Source organism: Chaetodon trifascialis, chromosome 9 (assembly GCF_039877785.1).
Source record: "Chaetodon trifascialis isolate fChaTrf1 chromosome 9, fChaTrf1.hap1, whole genome shotgun sequence".
Taxonomy (NCBI): domain Eukaryota; kingdom Metazoa; phylum Chordata; class Actinopteri; order Chaetodontiformes; family Chaetodontidae; genus Chaetodon; species Chaetodon trifascialis.
Window position 1 is genome coordinate 27,410,660 of NC_092064.1, and position 23,155 is coordinate 27,433,814.

The following is a 23,155-nucleotide window of genomic DNA, read 5'->3' on the forward strand; positions in this document are numbered from 1 at the left end:
TCTGCTTTACTGTATTTGTCTGCAACAGTTACATCCCTGCAAGCCCGTAATCAGTGTAAAACTTGCGGTTCATATGCTGTTTATACAGTGGTGCCTGATGCAAGTGCATTGTCTGAAAAGTAAAGAAAGCTATTTCAGTACCACAGCAAACAAGAACATCTCATGAAACTTAACTTGCACATCTTTGCAGCAGCTTGGGGGGGGGGGGGTGCTCTCTTTAAGTGAGACACTTCACTATTTGGCTCCGTCTTGGGGCTGCTGGAGAAGTACCACTGGTACGTTAAAAGTGTCTGAGTGGAGAGTTTGGATGGTTTGGGCTCACGTAGCCTGTGCAGGGGCATGACCACGACTACGGAAAGAATCTCAAGACCGCCATCCCAGAAGCCTCAGACTGACAGCCATGTCACTATAGCAGACGCTTCAACTCCATATGCACAAGCCCGACATGAACACCTGAGGTTACACTTTCTTAAGAACGCCACTGGAGCTAATTCACTGTTACATGATACAGAGCTGGTTTGATGGCATGTGTTGACTGGTGTCATCTTGTATAAAGATGCTGCTTTATGTATTAAATGTCCTCTTAAACTATATTTATTGAAAATGTTAAAATGAGCAATTATCTGCAGCATCTTCTAATTTAACTGGACGAGCACTAAGTTATTGCAAAAAGCAGAATGACCTGTTGTTTTTTTCCTGTTTCAGACTCTGAAAGAGACCAAGAGGACAGCCATGTTTTCAGCCAGACCAGAGACCCAGCCGTAAGTAAACACAGACCATACAGCCGTAATATATTAACGATGGAAGATTTGAGGTCTTAAAAATGGAATAATGACCATCAACATGACAAACTACATCAACAGTCTGCATGAGTATTCACTGATAAGAGATGTTATGTTTTCCTTCTCTGTTCAATCCCCTTCAAAGCACCATCTGTCCTCCAGTGGGTAATAACAGGCTGCACTTCAGCTCTGAATATGCAGAAGACTCTTAAAGAAGCGATCCTTTATGAGACAGAAATGAGTGTCGACAGATGTTTGCTGTGTGTTGCTGCTCAGGATGTGTTTAATGTTTAGTGCATTATGACACTTTATGAAGAGAGTTATACGTGGTTTTTGATTGTGTACTTAACCTCATATTCAGGGTGCTAAATCATTCTCACTTCCTGAATGTGTGTTTGTGTGTAAATGTGTGTGTTTGCATTGTGAAGAAATCAGGTAGATTATTACAGTAAGTGTGCGTTTACTGATTTTCCCACAACAACAGATACGACAACGGTGTGTAAGAGAGGACTGAGAAGAGATATTTGATTGGCACAAACTTCTTTCAGGAATTTGCTGAATCCGCTCCGGAAATCTCTTGGTTGAGGTTCAGAGGTCACGGCAGCCTGAAAACAAGTGAAGAGCTAAAACAGGATGTTTTTACAAGATTTGCTATGTGAGAGTTTATGAAGCAAGTGGAGGAAGGAGATATGGGGGGCTGGAATATGATGTTTCCTCCAGAGAGGAGGTAAGAGGTAGTTCAGTTTGTTTCAGTGCAGCTAAAAAAAAGTCCAGCTGTGGCAGTCAGGGCAACAAAACACACACATTATAAATAAATCCATGTTGTCTCAGTTGTCAGTAACTCCTTCAGACTTTAATTTGTGGCTTGTCGTGACCACATCCTCCGGTGGACTGGTAGTAGCAGCACAATGTCAGCGTCAAGAGACCCTGACAGAGTACAACAAGCCCACAGCTTGGGTTTCCTTTTCAAGTCCTGGCAGAGAAAGCTCACATGCAGGCTGTAATGTACACTCAAACCTGGGAGCCAGGAGCTTCCAGCACGGCCATTTTTCTTCTGTTGAGTAGCTTTACTGCATCAGTGGAAGGTTGAAAGCTGAAAATGTCAGTGGATGTTGAAATAAATTGAGAAAATTCACACTGTGGAGCCCATTTTCTTTAGATTTTCCCCTTCCAGTCTCCCAGAAGCTGCAGTACAAAGCTGCTGCGGAGACTCAAATAATCTTGTTAGTTGAGTTAAAGGGCAAAACCACGCTGAAAACCGCTGCTGCATGAACACCTCCAAGCGACTTAACTCTATCTTCTACTGTGTGGACAGGTAAAAGACAAGAGGCGGTCGCCCCCCTCTAACAGATCCCCCTCTGCCCCACAACGCAACCCTCACCACAGCGGCTCCACAGACGAACAGGAGAGCCCAGAGAGAGTGGTGAGGCTCACACACACTCTGCAAAACACACACAAAACGTCTGCATTCAGTCACTACTCAGATACACAAACAGTGACACACAGGAGGAAAGTCATGAATACGCATCCATCTCTGGAGATGTGTTGTGTGTTGATGAAGGTGTCCTCAGAAAAGAAGAAGGAGAGAAATGATGCTGAGATGCTAGCAAATGTTAGCACACTAACATTGGCATATTAGCGATCCGGTGGCATTTCACCGGATCTTTATGAGCAGTTATGCTCCTGCTGGACGCTGCCACTGATTTTCTTTATGTGGACCGAGGTGAACCCTTCTGATCTTGACTTCAGGACCCTCAAGGCTCCAGTCACATACAGATAATCCTGAAATCTTTACAAACTTGTCCTTCAAATATATTTAGAAAGGGGAACGCAGCATCATGACTGACCTCGTGACCTCAGCAGCCACCAGGCCCATACAAAGTGGACCACAATAGTCCAGGCCCAATCTGCTGAGGTCATTGTCCACCACATAAACAACCTTTCATTTCTCCCAGCTCAGCACAGATGCCAGTCGTGGCCTTTTCACAGTGCAGCAGGTGACTGCCAGCTGCTGGGCGCAAAGTCAACAACAAAAAAAGATCCGAATGTGGCGGATCTGAAACCAGCTGCAGGTGTCGAGGCCTCAGAGCGGCTGAAAACACTCTGACCCACATTCATGGCCCAAAAAGGAATACGTTAGCATTTTAGTAGTTTAGGACAGGGACGCCTGCTGGTTTTAAACAGAAATGTCAGTTCAGGTGTTTTCCACACAGAACAACTGCAGTGAAACATATCAGTGACAACTATTAGTGATACACACATTTCCTGTTTACACAATATGACATCAGCATCAGCATCTTTAAAGATCGTCTCGCCCTGTGCTCTCTGTGTGGTCCAAAGGTGCAGAAGGAGAAGCTCCATGCAGAGCTGAAGCAGGTGTTGAGTCAGAAGAGAAGTCATCTAAGAGAGTCGACCTGCCAACTGGCCCAACCAGAGATGGACTTGGAGCCCACAGACGAGCAGACGGTCAGCAGGAGTCTGATAAACACTGTCATTATTTTCTGTTTTTGTTTGTATCAGTGGTTGATCAGTGACTGGACCATAAAACACTGATGTTAAAGGAGTTGGATGACGACGCACACAAAATCACTCTCATGGTTGATAAAATTCACAATTGACTTTTTTCTTTATGAGCCGTCTACACGATACAGTATTTCCTTTGGTCAGTCACTTGAAAAGTGGATGTAATCCAAGAATAGAGTGACCTTTCCTCCCTGACAGCTTAATGGATAAAATGGATTCAGATGTAAAGTATGAAGTAACTATGCGATACACTTTGCACTCACTCAAGCAAGTGAACAAGGCATATAACAGTGTTAAAACCCAATTTTTAATCTATCCAGTAAAGAAAAAAGTGAAATACCAGACTGAAGAACAGTCAGTTTCTTATGTGATGCATATCCTTAAAGCTGCATGATGCAACAGTGCATACTGGTGGCTCCAAATGGTGTCAATACGTAAGAAGTTATGTTTTGCATCCACGGACTCGCTGTTGTATTTTTCTCCCATGTTGGGCCAAATTGTAAAAGTTGTGTGTCTGTGTTTTAGAGTGGGGATGAAGCCTCTAAGTCGGTGGAAATCGTGGTGGAGACGGAGGCAGAAGCTGGAGCCAGCGGCTACAGTGTGACTGGTGGAGGACAGCGAGGGATCTTTGTTAAAGACGTCCTTAAAGACTCACCAGCTGCTAAACATCTCAGTCTGATGGAAGGTACCTGCGGTCACATCTCTTTCATTTAGAGAACACTTAGACATACTAGAATGAATGTAATAAGAAATGAAAGAAATAAAATGTGTACACTGCAAACTCTGAGCCATGGTGAGTGTGTGTCCTGGCTTTGTGACCCAGTACGATTGTTCTGTTCATCAATATGTAACCTGGCATCACAGCAAAGAGTTTAATGCATTACACACTTTGAACCAGAGCAACAGCAGATTAATTCCATACCTGACATGATATGATCCCTAATGTCAGCCCCAATACAGGATGAATAAATCCCATTTTTGCTATCTTTGCTACCATCTTGGCTGTTAGTTTGGGAGGGTGGAGGCCTGGTGGAGATCTGCATCCTACTGAATGCACCTTCTAGTATTGCAGGATGGTAACCACAGACTTAAAAACTCTGATATATCTGTCTTGTCAGTATTATCAGTATTGTGTGAACTTGTTCAGAAAGGGCTTAATGTAATGGACATTCATCATATGTAAAAGTACCACACTCCAGCTCTAACACTGGGCTCATTCATTCATACTGTTCTCCATGTGAAGGTGACCAGCTGCTGAGTGCCAAGGTCTACTTCGACAATGTGAAGTATGAAGACGCTCTGAAGATCCTTCAGTGTGCAGAGCCATATAAGGTCAGCTTCCAGCTGAAGAGGACCATCCCTGGAGCAGAGGTCAGCATGCGGCCTCGAGTTCCCAGTGTGGAGGTCAAAGGTCCCAAAGCCAAGATGGCCAAAATGGTAATCAATAATATTCTGAATGTATATGTGGCATGCAGTCTCTCAACTGTATTGTGTAGCTTCAAATAAAATAGCATTTTTAACTTGTTATAATCAGACTTTGGTAAATACCTCATTAAATCCTTTCACATTGATGCAACTTATACATTAAATCATCACTTGAATTCTGGATCGATTGTTTATAAATAAGGTAAACGTTAAGTCCAGTCTTTTGGAGCTTGAAATCAGATTTATTTAATTGAGAACAATGCCATACTCAAGTTCCAGACCCTCAAATGTTTCAGCTGACCCTCCTGTCATTCATGTGTGTTTCTGTGTATTTCAGAGTGTGAAGGGCACCAAGACGTTCAAGACCAAGAAGAAGAGAGGTGGTCGTTTTGGTCTGAAGAGGTTGAAAGAGAAGCACAGAGAGGAGCTGGTGATAGAGGGAATGCCCGCCAAGCTGGAGATGACTGACGTGGACGTGGAGTTTTCTCTCCCCAAATTCAAACAGAGGAGGAGCACGAAGGTCGACGCAGGAGGAGCTGGAGGAGCAGCAGCCACGGGGAAGGCAAAGAGGAGGATCAGGTTGGCCTTGTTTGTGCTGTGTAATGTTGCCATTACCTGCTGCACTGACTGAATAGCATGTGTGATTTGCTGAGGAACATTGTCAGACCCAGAATCTGCTGTTACTGGTCGAGTATGTGTGCACAGACAGAAAGTAGTACAAAAATAATAAAATAATCAGTAAACAATAGTGTAGTGGTATTTCTAAGGATTAATGTAATACAATACTAGTACTGACTCAATTACATCAGTGAATTTATATTCATCTTCATTTCTCCTTTCTTTACATGGTTCTTCAGGTTTCCGCACATGAAAACAAAGGCTTATACAGAGACAGGAGAAAAAGTGGAACTAGGACAACTTGAGGGACAGGTGAATATCTCTCCACCTGAGATACCTGGAGCTAAAGTAAAAACCAAAGGAAAGGGACACAAGTTTGGAATCACCTTTCCTAAGAGTAAACACACAAAGTCAGGCTCAGCTTTGGAAACCGGATCCGTGGAGCTGAAGCCCCCAGGTGTGAACATCCATCCACCATCAGTGGAGTTCAGTTTGTCTGATGATAAAGACAAGGATGTGGAACAGGGAGGGGTTAAGATCAGCGCACCTGATGTGGAGTTTGCACTCCCCTCAGGGAAAGCTGAAGCATCTTTGCCTGCTGTGAAGGGAAAAGCAGAAATCAAAGCCCCTAAAGTTAACATGAAAGGAGGAGTTGATGCAGAGGCAGCTGTGGGAAAAGTTGATGTAGACGTGGGAAAAGGAGATACAAAGCTAAGAATGCCAAAGTTGAAACTGCCAAAAGTTAGACTCTCACGTCATTCCGATGAGATAGATGGTGACATTAAGGTAAAAGCCAAAGGGATTAAAGTACCTCACACTGACATAATACCTCCAAAACTAGAAATCAAAGGAGGTGGTGAGATTGCTCTTCCCAAAGTAGATATCACCAAACCGCAGATCAGAGGTGATCTGTCAGGAAAAGCTGAATCCATCAAAATGCCTGCCATTGACATCTCTGTGCCTGATGTTGACTTGGAACTGGACACCGGGCACAGGATTCCTGATGAGGTGGAGGGCACTTTCAAAGGGCCCAAAATTTCCATGCCAAAGGTTGATATCTCATTACCAAAGATGGAATCATCCAGTGTGGATATTAAAGGTCCAGAAGGTGGAGGGAAATTCAGCCTACCGTCTGTTGATATCTCTCTCCCAAAGGTGAAACAAGAGGCTGGAGATGTGGACATGGACTATTATGTTGGTGGAGATGGGAAGTTCAGAATGCCTGATTTTGACGTATCTTTCCCAAAAATTAAGTCACCAGAAGGAGAGGTAACTATGGAAGGAGAAGAGTTGGAAGGAGGCTTCAAGTTACCCAACGTAGACTTAACCCTTCCCAAAGGCAAAGCAGGAATGTCTGATATTGAAGGAGGAGGAAAATTTCAGTTGCCATCATTTGACATCTCCCTCCCCAAAATGGAAGTTGACATCGAAGGTCCTGAAGTGAAAGGTGGTAAATTTGAACTTCCCACACTTGACATTTCTTTGCCTGGAGGCAAAATGAAAGCAGACACCGAAGTTGAAGGGCATGTCGGAAAAGGAGGAAATTTCAAAATGCCTACCTTTGATGTTTCTCTCCCAAAGCTGAAACAACCAGAGGGTCATGTGAAGATACGTGGCAGTGAAGTGAAAGAAGGTAAATTAAACATGCCCTCTGTAGACATTTCGCTCCCCAAGATACCCGAAGGAGATGTGACTTTAGAGTGCCCTGAACTTCCAAATGTTGACTTTTCACTTCCCAAGGCAAACATAGAGGGCAACATGGAGCTTGAGGGCAGCGGTGGTAGCAGAGCCAAGTTCAAGATGCCAACTTTTGACCTCTCACTCCCAAAGATGAAAACCAAGGAGGGAGAGGTTGATATTGAAGGACCTGAAGTCAAAGGAGGAGCAAAGATCAACATGCCATCACTTGACATCTCTCTTCCTGCTATGAAATCACCAGAGGGGGAGGTAAAGATCGAAGGTCCTGAAGCCAAAGGAGGAAATTTCCCGATGCCTTCATTAGATGTGTCACTACCAAAGATGAAGTTTCCTGAGGGAAACATTGGCCTTGAGGGACTCTCAGGTGATATCTCTCTTCCAAAGGGGAACATAGAGGGTGACATACAATTCAAAGGTAAAGGAGGGCATTTTCATTTGCCCTCAATTGATGTTTCTCTCCCTAAAACAAAATTAAAGAGAGGGGAATTCAACATTGAGGGGCCAGAAATCAAAGGTGGAGAAATCAAAATGCCAACTATTGACATCTCAACTCCTCAAGGAGCATTAGAAGGTGAAATCACTGTCAAAGATGAAGGCAGAGGAGGTAAATTCAAAATGCCATCTGCGGACATCACCCTCCCAGCAGTAAAATTCCCTGAAGGAGATGTGAATTTTCAAGGGCCAAAAGTTAAAGGTGGGAAGTTTGAAATGCCAAGAATCGACCTCTCGCTTCCGAAAGTAAAAAGGAGACAAGGAGACATTGAAATTGACATTCACTCCGGAAGAGATTTGGACATTGAAATACCATCCTATGATACTGGACTTCCAAAAGGAAAAGTCAAAGGTGACATAAATGTTAAAGGTGGGACAAGTAAATTCAAAATGCCAAATTTTGACATTTCACTTCCAAAGATTGACCTTCCAGAGGGTGAGGTCAAAGTGGAAGGGCCAGAGATTAAAGAAAAAATGGAAATACCAGGTGTTGATATTTCACTTCCAAAAGGAAAAGTAGAGGGAGATGCTGACTTTGAAGGGCATGTGGATAAAGGAGGCAAGTTTCACATGCCTTCAATGGATATCACTCTTCCTAAAATCAAAGGAAAGGGAGTTGGTGTTGACATTGAGGGACCTGAAATCAAAGGTGACATGTCACTCCCTAAAATTAAGTCTCCAGAGGTGGATATCAGCCTTGAAGGTCCTGATGTTGAAGGAGGAAAGTTTAACTTGCCGACTTTTGACATTTCCCTCCCCAAAGGCAAAATCAAGGGTGACTTTGATGTTGCTGGCCCTGAGGTGAAGGGGGGTAAATTTAAAATGCCAAAATTTGATGTGTCTTTACCAAAAGTGAGTCTCCCAGAGGGCGACATTAAAATAAAAGGGCCTGAGATCAAGGGCAGGAAGATTGAAATGCCAGACATTGATCTTTCACTCCCAGAAGGAAAATCAGGAGAAATTGAAGGGCGTGGTGGTAAAGGAGGGAAATTCCATATGCCCTCTTTTGACATCTCTCTTCCTAAGATGAAAGCTAAAGGACCAGAGGTCAACATACAAGGTCCTGAACTTAAGGGAGGAAAAATCAACATGCCAGACATTGACCTTTCACCTCCCAAAGGAAAAGCCGATGCTGACCTCAGCATTGAGGGTCCTGAGGTAAAAGGAGGCAAGTTCAAAATGCCCAAATTTGATGTTTCACTTCCAAAGATGAACCTGCCAGAGGGCAATGTGGAAATGCCAACTGTTGATATTTCCCTCCCCAAAGGAAAGGTAAAGGGAGATGTTGACATTGGGGGACATGTGGGTAAAGGAGGCAAGTTTCACATGCCTTCACTTGACATTTCTCTTCCTACACTCAAAGCAAAGGGAGTTGATGTTGACATTGAAGGACCTGAAATCAAAGGTGACATGTCACTCCCTAAAATTAAGTCTCCAGAGGTGGATATCAGCCTTGAAGGTCCTGATGTTAAAGGAGGAAAGTTTAACTTGCCGACTGCTGACATTTCACTCCCCAAAGGAAAAGTTGAGGGTGACATAAATGTTGAAGGCCCTGAAGTGAAAGGAGGGAAATTCAAAATGCCCAAATTTGATGTTTCTTTACCAAAAGTGAGTCTCCCAAAAGTTGATGCCAATGTGGAAGGACCAGATATGAAAGGAAAAATTGAAATGCCTACAGTTGATATTTCACTCCCCAAAGGAAAGGCCGATGCTGACCTCAGCATTGAGGGTCCTGAAGTAAAAGGAGGCAAGTTCCACATGCCCAAATTTGATATTTCACTTCCAAAGATGAACCTGCCAGAGGGCAATCTGGAAATGCCAACTGTTGATATTTCCCTCCCGAAAGGAAAGGTAAAGGGAGAAGTTGATATTGGGGGACATGTGGGTAAAGGAAGCAAGTTTCACATGCCATCAATTGATATCTCTCTTCCTACAATCAAAGGAAAGGGAGTTGATGTTGATATTGAAGGACCTGAGCTTAAAGGTGACATTTCACTTCCACAAGGAAAACTTGAGGGTGACCTAAATGTTGAAGGACCTGACATAAAAGGAGGGAAATTCAAAATGCCAAAATTTGATGTGTCTTTACCAAAAGTGAATCTCCCAGAGGGTGATGTCAAAATAAAAGGGCCAGACATCAAGGGAGGGAAGATTGAAATGCCAGACATTGATCTTTCTCTTCCAAAAGGAAAGGCAGGAGGAGACATTGAAATTGAAGGACATGCAGGTAAAGGAGGCAAGTTCCACATGCCCTCGCTCAATATCTCTCTTCCTAAAATGAATGTAAAGGGACCAGAGATAAATACTGAAGGTCCTGAAGTTAAAGGTGGAAAGCTAAACATGCCATCACTTGATGTTTCTCTGCCCAAAATCAAATCTCCAAATGTCGATATCAGCCTTGAGGGTCCTGATGTCAAAGGAGGAAAGGTCAAAATCCCGACTGTTGACATCTCACTTCCCAAAGGAAAAGTTGAGGGTGACATAAATGTTGAAGGCCCTGAAGTGAAAGGAGGGAAATTCAAAATGCCCAAATTTGATGTTTCTTTACCAAAAGTGAGTCTCCCAAAGGTTGATGCCAATGTGGAAGGACCAGATATGAAAGGAAAAATTGAAATGCCAACAGTTGATATTTCACTCCCCAAAGGAAAGGCCGATGCTGACCTCAGCATTGAGGGTCCTGAGGTAAAAGGAGGCAAGTTCCACATGCCCAAATTTGATGTTTCACTTCCAAAGATGAACCTGCCAGAGGGCAATGTGGAAATGCCAACTGTTGATATTTCCCTCCCCAAAGGAAAGGTAAAGGGAGATATTGACATTGGGGGACATGTGGGTAAAGGAGGCAAGTTTCACATGCCGTCAATTGATATCTCTCTTCCTACAATCAAAGGAAAGGGAGTTGATGTTGATATTGAAGGACCTGAACTTAAAGGTGACATTTCACTTCCACAAGGAAAACTTGAGGGTGACCTAAATGTTGAAGGCCCTGACATAAAAGGAGGGAAATTCAAAATGCCAAAATTTGATGTGTCTTTACCAAAAGTGAATCTCCCAGAGGGTGATGTCAAAATGAAAGTCCCAGACATCAAGGGAGGGAAGATTGAAATGCCAGATATTGATCTTTCTCTTCCCAAAGGAAAGGCAGGAGGAGACATTGAAATTGAAGGACATGCTGGTAAAGGAGGCAAGTTCCACATGCCCTCATTCAATATCTCTCTTCCTAAAATGAATGTAAAGGGACCAGAGATAAATACTGAAGGTCCTGAAGTTAAAGGTGGAAAGCTAAACATGCCATCACTTGATGTTTCTCTGCCCAAAATCAAATCTCCAAATGTCGATATCAGCCTTGAGGGTCCTGATGTCAAAGGAGGAAAGGTCAAAATCCCGACTGTTGACATCTCACTTCCCAAAGGAAAAGTTGAGGGTGACATAAATGTTGAAGGCCCTGAAATGAAAGGAGGGAAATTCAAAATGCCCAAATTTGATGTTTCTTTACCAAAAGTGAGTCTCCCAAAGGTTGATGCCAATGTGGAAGGACCAGATATGAAAGGAAAAATTGAAATGCCAACAGTTGATATTTCACTCCCCAAAGGAAAGGTCGATGCTGACCTCAGCATTGAGGGTCCTGAGGTAAAAGGAGGCAAGTTCCACATGCCCAAATTTGATGTTTCACTTCCAAAGATGAACCTGCCAGAGGGCAATGTGGAAATGCCAACTGTTGATATTTCCCTCCCCAAAGGAAAGGTAAAGGGAGATGTTGACATTGGGGGACATGTGGGTAAAGGAGGCAAGTTTCACATGCCTTCACTTGATATCTCTCTTCCTACACTCAAAGCAAAGGGAGTTGATGTTGACATTGAAGGACCTGAAATCAAAAGTGACATGTCACTCCCTAAAATTAAGTCTCCAGAGGTGGATATCAGCCTTGAAGGTCCTGATGTTAAAGGAGGAAAGTTTAACTTGCCGACTGCTGACATTTCACTCCCCAAAGGAAAAGTTGAGGGTGACATAAATGTTGCGGGCCCTGAGGTGAAGGGGGGTAAATTCAAAATGCCCAAATTTGATGTTTCTTTACCAAAAGTGAGTCTCCCAAAGGTTGATGCCAATGTGGAAGGACCAGATATGAAAGGAAAAATTGAAATGCCAACAGTTGATATTTCACTCCCCAAAGGAAAGGCCGATGCTGACCTCAGCATTGAGGGACCTGAGGTAAAAGGAGGCAAGTTCAAAATGCCCAAATTTGATGTTTCACTTCCAAAGATGAACCTGCCAGAGGGCAATGTGGAAATGCCAACTGTTGATATTTCCCTCCCCAAAGGAAAGGTAAAGGGAGATGTTGACATTGGGGGACATGTGGGTAAAGGAAGCAAGTTTCACATGCCTTCACTTGATATCTCTCTTCCTAAAATCAAAGGAAAGGGAGTTGATGTTGACATTGAGGGACCTGAAATCAGAGGTGACATGTCACTCCCTAAAATTAAATCTCCAGAGGTGGATATCAGCCTTGAAGGTCCTGATGTAAAAGGAGGAAAGTTTAACTTGCCAACTGTTGACATTTCACTCCCCAAAGGAAAAGTTGAGGGTGACTTTGATGCTGTGGGCCCTGAGGTGAAGGGGGGTAAATTTAAAATGCCAAAATTTGATGTGTCTTTACCAAAAGTGAATTTCCCAGAGGGTGATGTCAAAATAAAAGGGCCAGACATCAAGGGAGGGAAGATTGAAATGCCAGACATTGATCTTTCTCTTCCCAAAGGAAAGGCAGGAGGAGACATTGAAATTGAAGGACATGCTGGTAAAGGAGGCAAGTTCCACATGCCCTCGCTCAATATCTCTCTTCCTAAAATGAACGTAAAGGGACCAGAGATAAATACTGAAGGCCCTGAAGTCAAAGGTGGAAAGCTAAACATGCCATCACTTGATGTTTCTCTGCCCAAAATCAAATCTCCAAATGTAGATATCAGCCTTGAGGGTCCTGATGTTAAAGGAGGAAAGGTCAAAATCCCGACTGTTGACATTTCACTTCCAAAAGGAAAGGCCGATGCTGATCTCAGCATTGAGGGTCCTGAGGTAAAAGGAGGCAAGTTCAAAATGCCCAAATTTGATGTTTCACTTCCAAAGATGAACCTGCCAGAGGGCAATCTGGAAATGCCAACTGTTGATATTTCCCTCCCCAAAGGAAAGGTAAAGGGAGATGTTGACATTGGGGGACATGTGGGTAAAGGAGGCAAGTTTCACATGCCTTCACTTGATATCTCTCTTCCTACAATCAAAGGAAAGGGAGTTGATGTTGATATTGAAGGACCTGAACTTAAAGGTGACATTTCACTTCCACAAGGAAAACTTGAGGGTGACCTAAATGTTGAAGGCCCTGACATAAAAGGAGGGAAATTCAAAATGCCAAAATTTGATGTGTCTTTACCAAAAGTGAATCTCCCAGAGGGTGACGTCAAAATGAAAGGCCCAGACATCAAGGGAGGGAAGATTGAAATGCCAGACATTGATCTTCCTTTTCTCAAAGGAAAGGCAGGAGGAGACATTGAAATTGAAGGACATGCAGGTAAAGGAGGCAAGTTCCACATGCCCTCGCTCGATATCTCTCTTCCTAAAATGAACGTAAAGGGACCAGAGATAAATACTGAAGGCCCTGAAGTTAAAGGTGGAAAGCTAAACATGCCATCACTTGATGTTTCTCTGCCCAAAGTCAAAACTCCCAATGTAGATATCAGCCTTGAAGGTCCTGATGTTAAAGGAGGAAAGTTTAACTTGCCGACTGCTGACATTTCACTCCCCAAAGGAAAAGTTGAGGGTGACATAAATGTTGCGGGCCCTGAGGTGAAGGGGGGTAAATTCAAAATGCCCAAATTTGATGTTTCTTTACCAAAAGTGAGTCTCCCAAAGGTTGATACCAATGTGGAAGGACCAGATATGAAAGGAAAAATTGAAATGCCAACAGTTGATATTTCACTTCCAAAAGGAAAGGCCGATGCCAATCTTGACATTGATGGACACAGTGGTAAAGGAGGCAAGTTTCACATGCCTTCACTTGCTATCTCTCTTCCTAAAATCAAAGGAAAGGGAGTTGATATTGACATTGAGGGACCTGAAGTCAAGGGTGACATGTCACTCCCTAAAATAAAATCTCCAGAGGTGGATATCAGCCTTGAAGGTCCTGATGTTAAAGGAGAAAAGTTTAACTTGCCAACTGTTGACATTTCACTTCCAAAAGGAAAGGCTGATGCTGACCTCAGTATTGAGGGTCCTGAGGTAAAAGGAGGCAAATTCAAAATGCCCAAATTTGATATTTCACTTCCAAAGATGAACCTGCCAGAGGGCAATGTGGAAATGCCAACTGTTGATATTTCCCTCCCCAAAGGAAAGGTAAAGGGAGATGTTGACATTGGGGGACATGTGGGTAAAGGAAGCAAGTTTCACATGCCGTCAATTGATATCTCTCTTCCTACAATCAAAGCAAAGGGAGTTGATGTTGACATTGAAGGACCTGAACTTAAAGGTGACATTTCACTTCCACAAGGAAAACTTGAGGGTGACCTAAATGTTGAAGGCCCTGACATAAAAGGAGGGAAATTTAAAATGCCAAAATTTGATGTGTCTTTACCAAAAGTGAATCTCCCAGAGGGCGACGTCAAAATGAAAGGCCCAGACATCAAGGGAGGGAAGATTGGAATGCCAGACATTGATATTTCTCTTCCAAAAATGAAAGCTAGAGGACCAGAGGTCAGCATACAAGGTCCTGAACTTAAGGGAGGAAAAATCAACATGCCAGATATTGACCTTTCACCTCCCAAAGGAAAGGCCGATGCTGACCTCAGCATTGAGGTACCTGAGGTAAAAGGAGGCAAGTTCAAAATGCCCAAATTTGATGTTTCACTTCCAAAGATGAACCTGCCAGAGGGCAATGTGGAAATGCCAACTGTTGATATTTCCCTCCCGAAAGGAAAGGTAAAAGGAGATGTTGACATTGGGGGATATGCGGGTAAAGGAGGCAAGTTTCACATGCCTTCACTTGACATCTCTCTTCCTACAATCAAAGCAAAGGGAGTTGATGTTGATATTGAAGGACCTGAACTTAAAGGTGAAATTTCACTTCCACAAGGAAAACTTGAGGGTGACCTAAATGTTGAAGGCCCTGACATAAAAGGAGGGAAATTCAAAATGCCAAAATTTGATGTGTCTTTACCAAAAGTGAGTCTACCAAAGGTTGATACCAATGTGGAAGGTCCAGAGATTAAAGGAAAAATTGAAATGCCAACAGTTGATATTTCACTTCCAAAAGGAAAAGTGGATGCCAATCTTGAGATTGATGGACACAGTAGTAAAGGAGGGAAGTTTCACATGCCTTCACTTGATATCTCTCTTCCTAAAATCAAAGGAAAGGGAGTTGATGTTGACATTGAGGGACCTGAAATCAAAGGTGACATGTCACTCCCTAAAATTAAGGCTCCAGTGGTGGATATCAGCCTTGAAGGTCCTGATGTGAAAGGAGGAAAGTTTAACTTGCCAACTGTTGACATTTCACTCCCCAAAGGCAAAGTTGAGGGTGACTTTGATGTTGCAGGCCCTGAGGTGAAGGGGGGTAAATTCAAAATGCCCAAATTTGATGTGTCTTTACCAAAAGTGAGTCTTCCCAAGGTTGATGCCAATGTGGAAGGACCAGATATGAAAGGAAAAATTGAAATGCCAACAGTTGATATTTCACTTCCAAAAGGAAAGGTAGACGCCAATCTCGACATTGATGGACACAGTGGTAAAGGAGGCAAGTTTCACATGCCTTCACTTGACATCTCTCTTCCTAAAATCAAAGGAAAGGGAGTTGATGTTGACATTGAGGGACCTGAAATCAAAGGTGACATGTCACTCCCTAAAATTAAATCTCCAGAGGTGGATATCAGCCTTGAAGGTCCTGATGTTAAAGGAGGAAAGTTTAACTTGCCGACTGTTGGCATTTCACTTCCCAAAGGCAAAGTTGAGGGTGACTTTGATGTTGCCGGCCCTGAGATGAAGGGGAGTAAATTTAAAATGCCAAAATTTGATGTGTCTTTACCAAAAGTGAATCTCCCAAAGGGTGATGTCAAAATAACAGGCCCAGACATCAAGGGAGGGAAGATTGAAATGCCAGACATTGATCTTTCTCTCCCCAAAGGAAAGGCAAGAGGAGAAATGGAAATTGAAGGACAAGCGGGAAACGGAAGCAAGTTCCATATGCCTTCGCTCGATATCTCTCTTCCTAAAATCAAAGCAAAGGGAGCACAGTTTGACATAGAAGATCCTGAATTCAAAGGCAGAAAAATCAACTTGCCAAATATTGATATTTCACTCCCAGAAGGAAAGGCTGACTTTAATATTGAGGGTCCTGAGGTAAAAGAAGGGAAACTCAAAATGCCCAAAGTTGACGTTTCTCTTCCAAAAATGACCTTGCCAGAAGGCAATGTCGGAGTGGAAGGACCAGAGATGAAGGGAGGAAAGATCAAAATGCCAACTGTTGACATTTCAATTCCCATGGGAAAAGTGGAGGGAGATATAAATATTGAAGGACCATCTGGAAAGGAAGCATTTCACATGCCAAAAGGTGACTTATCTGGTAAAAAAGGTGGTGGACTGCACATGCCAACTTTTGACATAAATATCCCCAAATTTGATCTTGACCTCAGCCTCCCCTCAGGTCTGAAAGACAAAAGCCTCAAACTGGACACTAGTGGTCCTGATGCATCAGGAGATTTGGGGATGTCTGGTCTCAAGGGAGATATCAATCCAGCCATGCTGAAAGTTAAGGGTGCAGACATCGAGACAGGTAGTGTAGAAGGTCCAGGGGCATCGATCAAACTTCCCACTGTCAAACTGCCAACTGTTGACATCTCGGCTCCAAAGGTTGATCTAGACTTTGGTCTCACCAAACCTAAAGTTGATGATGTGGAAGTAGAGCTTCTGAAAGCAGAGGGAGGACGGCCTTCATCAGGGGGCAGCTTTGATCTACCTGATCTCTCCCTCAAAGTTCCCAGTTTCTCTCTTCCCAGGTTTGGTGGAAGGTCCAAGAGTGGTGATTTGCAGATATCAGGAAAAGGAGTGTCCCCCAAAGGAGACATATCCCTCAGTCCACCTAATGTTGAAGGAGAAATTAGGGCACCATCAGTAGAGTTTGATGGGGATGGAAAGGTCAAGGTGAAAAAACCTAAAATTAAAATGCCCTCTTTTGGTGTATCCAAAAAGAATGTAGATGTATCAGTGTCTTGTCCTGATGTGGATGTAAAAGGACAAAAGGGGAAAATTGACATTTCTAAACCGGAAATAAATGTTGAGAGCCCAGGTGATAAATCAAAATACAAAGTGAAATTCCCCAAGTTTAAAATATCATCACCAAAAGCTCAACTCCCAGAGGGAGAAGCTAAACTGGAAGCAGATGTGGGAGGGAAAGGTGGCGACTTCGCTGTCAAACTACCAAAGTTCTCCATGTCAGGATTTGGCTCTAAAGAACAAGATTTAGGTAAGCCAAGTGGTTCCCTTGATGCTAAGGCGAAGGTCAAGATGCCTTCTGTTGAGCTGTCACTACCAGCAGCTAAAACACCAGAGACTGAGGTTCTGCTCCCAAAAGCAGAGGTTGATGTCTCAGAGGCTGATATCAGAGGCTATGAGGGAAACCTCAAAATTCCAAAAATGCCAACAATCGATGTTTCCATCCCCAAAATAGACCTGGATGTGTCCCTACCAAAAGTAAAGCATGGTGCAAAGGTTGATGGAGAAGGAGACAAATTCAAGAAGCCAGACATCAACATGCCTGACATTGACTTGTCCCTTCCAGAAGGAAAAACGGGCATTGGAGGTCACATTGGAGTCAATGCAGAGGGAGGGAAATTCAAAATGCCACACATCAGTATGCCTGACATGGATATATCCCTGCCAAAAGGAAAGTCACCAAAGATTGAAGGACCAGAAGTGGAACTCAAAGGAGGTGAAGGAAAATTCAAAATGCCTCACATAACAATGCCATCAATAAATGTGTCCCTTCCCAAAGGCAAATCTGGGGATCTTGATGTACCAGATATTGAAACAGATGGTGATGGTTATGGAGGTGGCAAATTTAAGATGCCTCATTTCAAAATGCCCAATGTTGATATAACCTTGCCAAAAGCAAAACCGGGAAAAATTGATCCTCCAGACATTGATGTAGAAGGAGAGGGGGGCAATTTCACAGTGCCTGGTATCAAAATGCCCAACATTGACATATCTCTACCCAAGGGAAAGAAATTAGAGGGATCAGATGTTGAACTTAAGGGAGGAGGAAAGATGCCACATGTTGACATTGACCTCCCAAAAATGAAAAGTGCAACGATTGATACACCAGATGTGGAAGCAAAGGTTGAGGGAGGAGGAGCAAAATTCACAATGCCCCATTTTAATATGCCTTCAGTTGATATTTCACTGCCCAAAGGAAGGATTGAAGGTCCAGATGTTGAAACAGAGGGAGGTACCGGAGGACAGTTCAAACTGCCTCACATGAAAATGCCCTCTGTTGATATTTCACTGCCCAAAGGAAAGATCGAAGGTCCAGAGGTTGATATAGAGGGAGGTACGACAGGAAAGTTTAAATTGCCTCACATGAAAATGCCCAACATTGATATCTCTCTTCCTAGAACAAAAGTTGAGGGTACTGAAATAGAGACATCTGGAATAGAACTGGAGGGACAAGGACACGGAAAGTTCAAAATGCCACACATGAAAATGCCAGATATTGATATCTCTCTGACCAAAGGAAAGATTGATGTTCCAGATGTTGAACTACAGGGAGATGGAGGAGGGAAATTCAAAACACCTCACATGAAAATGCCCTCCGTTAACATTTCACTGCCAAAAGGAAAAAATGAAGGTCCAGATGTTGAAATGGAAGGAGGTTCAGGAGGACAGTTCAAATTGCCTCACATGAAAATGCCAGATGTTGATATCTCTCTGCCCAAAGGAAAGATTGAAGGTCCCGAAGTTGAAATGGAGATAGATGGAGGTGGGAAATTCAAGATGCCTCATCTGAAAATGCCTTCAGTTGACGTTTCAATGCCAAAAGGAAAAGTTGAAGGTCCAAATGCTGAAGTAGAGGGAAGTAGTGGAGGAAAGTTCAAAATGCCTCAATGGAAAATGCCAGATGTTGATATCTCTCCACCAAAGGGAAAGATTGAAGGTCAAGATGTTGAAATAAAGGTGGATGGAGAAAAATTCAAAATGCCTTACGTGAAAATGCCAGATGTTGACATCTCTCTGCCCAAAGGAAAATCTGGCAAAATTGAAGGTGCAGAGATGGAGATTGAGGGAGAGGGAGGTAAATTTAAAATTCCACATGTGACAATGCCTTCAGTAGACATTTCATTGCCTAAAGCAAAGACTGAAGGTCCCAAAGCTGAAATTAAGTGTGAGGGAGGAAAGTTCAAGATGCCAAATGTTGACATATCTCTCCCTAAAGGAAAACCTTCAATTAAAGGTCCAGAGATAGAGTTTAAGGGAGATGAGGGACAGGTCAAGATGCCTAATATGGACATAGCTATCCCTGAAGGAAAAGCAAATATTGATACTCCAGAAGTGAACGTGGAGTCAGAGGGGGGAACCATCAAGCTGCCACACATCAAGATGCCAAAAGTTGATATTTCACTTCCTAAAGGTAAAAGTAAAGATATTGAGGCACCTGCTATGGAGGTGGAAGTCACAGGGGGAAAGTTCAAAGGTCCAGATGTTAAACTTGCAAAGGGGGGTATGTCAGTACCAAAGGATAAATCAGGTGAAGGGGAGATCTACGTACCGACCCTTGAGGCAGGAGGAAAGATTAAAGGCCCACAAGTCATATCACCAGATCTGGGCATTGATGTGACACATGGTACACCTAAACAAGATACAGAGACTCATTGTGAAGCTGATTTGCATGTTGAGGGACAGCACAAAGGTCTGAAACTCAAGATGCCAACAATAGACATCAAAGGTCCAAAAGGAGACCTGGAATTTGATATAGGAATTCATAGAGGAGAGGGCAAGAAGGACAAGAAAAAAGTTGAATTACCTGACTTGGATCTTAACACAGCAGGAACCAGCGGCAAAGCAAAGGGGCCCAAAGTCAAAGGAACAAAATTCAAGATTGAAATGCCAAAAAGGAAAGCTGGCAAAAATGTAACAGCAGAAGCAAAAACATCTAAAAACTGTAGCAAAGAGGAGTTAGACGGCCAAGTCAAACACAGATGTAAGGTTAAAGAAGGATTTCTGTATGAAGTTGAAGTTGAAACCCACAACGGACATAAAGAGAAAGATCATATTAACACTACCTTGCCAGAGGTTTCAGTACCAAGTGTGCAAGGCTCAGCCAATGTTGGAACAGAGGGAGAGGGTGGACTCTCATCTTCCAGAGCAGAAATCAAAGTCCCCCGGATTCCAGACATAGAGTTTGACATTGGTACATCACAGGATGAAGATTACAAAATAGAGAAAGGCAAGAAAATCAAAATCCCTAAGTTTGGTGTCCCATTACCCTCCATCTCCTCTCCCGAGGGAAGAATGAATATCTCTGGACCTGAAATTCAGTATGAGGGCCCTAAAATGCCCAAAGTAAAGAAAGCAGTTTTTGTCTTGGTGAATCCTCCTGCAACAGATGAGCCTGCTGGATGCACAGCCCTCCAAGAGGAGGAGACAACAACATCAGCTGAGGCTGAAACAGAGGACACCAAGGTGAAGATGCCGAAAATCAAAATGAAGCCAAGCTTCGGGAAGTCCAAAGATAAATCAGTTGCAATAAGCACAGAATTGGAGGGAGAGGACAAATCAAAAGGAGGGAAGATGAAAATGCCCCAGGTGTCATTTTCTCCAGGCAAATCGGGGTCAGCTGATGTCAAAGGTTCAAGTCTCAATGGTGAACAAGATGCAAGGGGTGAAAAGGGGGCATTCAGTGGTAAAATCAAACTTCCAAAGGTGGAGTTCACCTCTCCATATGGCAAGATGGCTACTGCAGAGGAGGACGCAGAAATGAGTGTGAAACTGGCAAAGGATTTATCATCAGGAGGAGCAGGAGGAGACATTAAGGGGCTTAAAGTAAAATCAAGCAAGAGTGCCTCTGCGAGTTCTAGTGAGGAGCCCTCAGAGGATGTGGTGTCATCTCATGCCAGAACAGATATGCTGGACAGGGACAGCTCAGAGTCCCCCGCTGGTTTTACCATGGAGTTCAGCTCAACAAAGGTCCAGGCTTGGAGCGAGGTTGAGAGCCAAAGTAGGGAGTCTGAAGAAAGAGAGTCTTCCCCCTGGTTCAAGGTCCCTAAGTTCACCCTGAAACCACACTCCACAGGTAAGGATATAGTCAACCTCGAACTGAGGCAAAATATTTGAAAAAATTGTATCCCAGTCAAACATGTTTTGTCAAGTATTTGTTGAAGTAAATGACTTGTTTGCAAAGAATATTCTAGGAAGTTATACTGAACTCTCATTATTTCCAAAATTGATAAACAGTATACTTTTGTAGTACTTTCAGTTTCTATTTAATGGGGATCTGTCCTGATTTTACACTAAAAAAGCCGTTTTGTGAGTCATGGTTAGTACTACCTAGCTTGTTATGTTTTCTGTGGCTCTGGTGAAGTGCTGTCAAGTCCCAAAAACCAACCTGATTAACCAGGTAATCCGTGCTCAGTTTCAAAGAAAACAGATCTTCAACAGGAGAGAGTCTGAAAGATGCTGGTACCTTTGATTTGTTTTGTTGTCTATAAATTATTTATTTATTATCTCCTATTGTGTCTTTGCTCCTGTTGGGTCTTTGCTACATAAGACTGAGCTTATCTTCCCTCTTAATGTCTTCGCCTATCCTCTTCTCCTCTCCTTCTTCCTCTTGCCTCTGCTTGTTTCCTCTCCTCCTCCCCCAGGCTTCCTCCAGATAACCCCAGAGGGCTCTCCTCAGGCCCAGAGGAAGGGGGAGGTGGGAGGCGATGCCGACGTCTCGGGGTCTTTCTGCCTCCACTCCTCGGGGCTCAACTTAGCCACCCAGGAAATGTCCGAAGAGCAGCGAGTCTCCTCCACCGAGGAGGGAACTGTGACCACGGTGACCAAGACCACCAGAATCACCCGGCAAGTGGTTACCACTGAAACACGAACAGGTGAACCTTCGACAAGCGTGACAACAACTCACCAGGTGTCGGACTTCAACTACTGAGGATGCTGTAATGATATCTTACATGTCTTTTCTTTCTTTTTGTTTTTCTTTGGTGAGGTTGCAGTGTTCTTGTAAGCTAAGCCTGCAACGTGGCAAACCTTGATTAAGTAAAAGTCTTTATTCTATATTTTAATAGATGAGGTATGAATGTGATGAAAAGCAAAGACATTTCATCAAGCAGCATTATTGTCATTATTACAGCAAACAGAGTAATATATGCTTCCTTTTTTCATTTTAAATGTGACTATTTTTTGTTATTTTTGAGTTTTGTTAGGTTAGTCCTTCTTATTTATCATATTTTGTTTGGTTTAAAAGGTTTCTCTCTGAATGTAAACATGTCGGATTGCTTAATTATTTATTGTTGTTTGTGTGGTCAAAATGGGCTGGAATGAATCATTTATTCACATCATGGATTTGACCATGATTTTAAGATGTTCAAAATAATTCATTATGAACTACTACAGTACAGGCCAGAGGAATATTTATGTAAATACAACAATATAATTGCTTTTTTTGTAGCAGTATCCCTTCAATACGAAATGTAATTATTTTCATATTCACCAAGAGTCAAGAGTAGAAATCATATTTTTTGACCTGATAACCTATTTTGTTTGTCCTGAAAGAAAAGTGTGAGCTTGTTGAGATTATAGGCTATTCTTATTTTCTGCCATAGTTTTATATTTTAAGCATTTAGCTGGTGCTGTTACCCAGAGATGGTCACAGTGAGTGAGCAGGACACTCTGGGCGATTTTTCTGCTGTGGGGATCAAACCTGTGACCTTCTGGTTCCAGGTTGCTCTCAAACATTTAGGCCACCCTGCTGCTAATATATTTTATATTCACGTTTTTACTGTACACTGCCAGACACCATTGTATATTCGGTGGACGAGGTTTTAGCTTCAAGACGCACCTCCTTACTGATGCAGATTTTTTAAAACTCAGCTGTGAATTGTGTTGAGTTTTTGAAAAAACTGCAAACGGGGAGGAAATTTGGGGATTTAGGGTGCCAATGAGCACTTTAATAAAAACGATGTTACTCTAAGGCTGCTACAATGACAGACTGGCTAAGGAGTGGCGAGCCTTGATCTTGTACAAAAGCCATCACTTAACAGAATATGTCCTCTAAAGATGGGAGAGATCAAGACGAAGAGGACCGGGGCACGTTTTCCCTTTGAGAAAAATGTCTTTAATAATCTGACAGTCTTCTGTTTATTATATCAATATTTATAAGAATAACTTTGGATGTTAAAATGATTAATATCGGATTATTAGAGCCATTTTTATCAAGTGCCTTTACCCCTTATTTTTCATGAAGCGTGTCCTCCATTTAAAGTAGAAATTGCTTTGAAACGGCGGGAGAAGAGCCTTGTGCTGTCTTTTAGATACTGTCTCCACAGTGAGACGCTGAAGTTTCATTCCCAAATGCAGTACCTGCCATTTGAGAA

The 23,155-nt window shown here is 42.9% G+C and overlaps 1 protein-coding gene across 1 annotated transcript; it reads left to right on the forward strand.

Moving 5' to 3' along the window:
- The first annotated feature begins 706 nt into the window (after positions 1-706).
- On the forward strand, positions 707-21,807 carry prx (periaxin). The gene is made up of 17 exons (XM_070969651.1): positions 707-761; positions 2,098-2,205; positions 3,123-3,248; positions 3,831-3,990; positions 4,549-4,742; positions 5,068-5,309; positions 5,588-8,123; positions 8,193-8,241; positions 9,574-11,138; positions 11,286-11,412; positions 11,686-12,669; positions 12,817-12,849; positions 13,288-14,255; positions 14,496-14,628; positions 14,875-14,903; positions 14,973-20,856; positions 21,425-21,807. Exons 3-17 carry the CDS (start codon positions 3,219-3,221, stop codon positions 21,709-21,711), a joined length of 13,221 nt encoding a protein of 4,406 aa, XP_070825752.1. The 5' UTR covers positions 707-761; positions 2,098-2,205; positions 3,123-3,218; the 3' UTR covers positions 21,712-21,807.
- Positions 21,808-23,155: the final 1,348 nt, after the last annotated feature.

Excerpts from the sequence above, each read along its gene's own strand:
- prx (XM_070969651.1), top strand. The coding sequence starts at position 3,219 with ATGGACTTGGAGCCCACAGACGAGCAGACG. Across the intron at positions 5,310-5,587 it reads AAGGCAAAGAGGAGGATCAG|GTTTCCGCACATGAAAACAA; the intron begins GTTGGCCTTGTT and ends ATGGTTCTTCAG. Across the intron at positions 14,629-14,874 it reads TGAAGGACCTGAACTTAAAG|GAGGGAAGTTTCACATGCCT; the intron begins GTGAAATTTCAC and ends ACAGTAGTAAAG.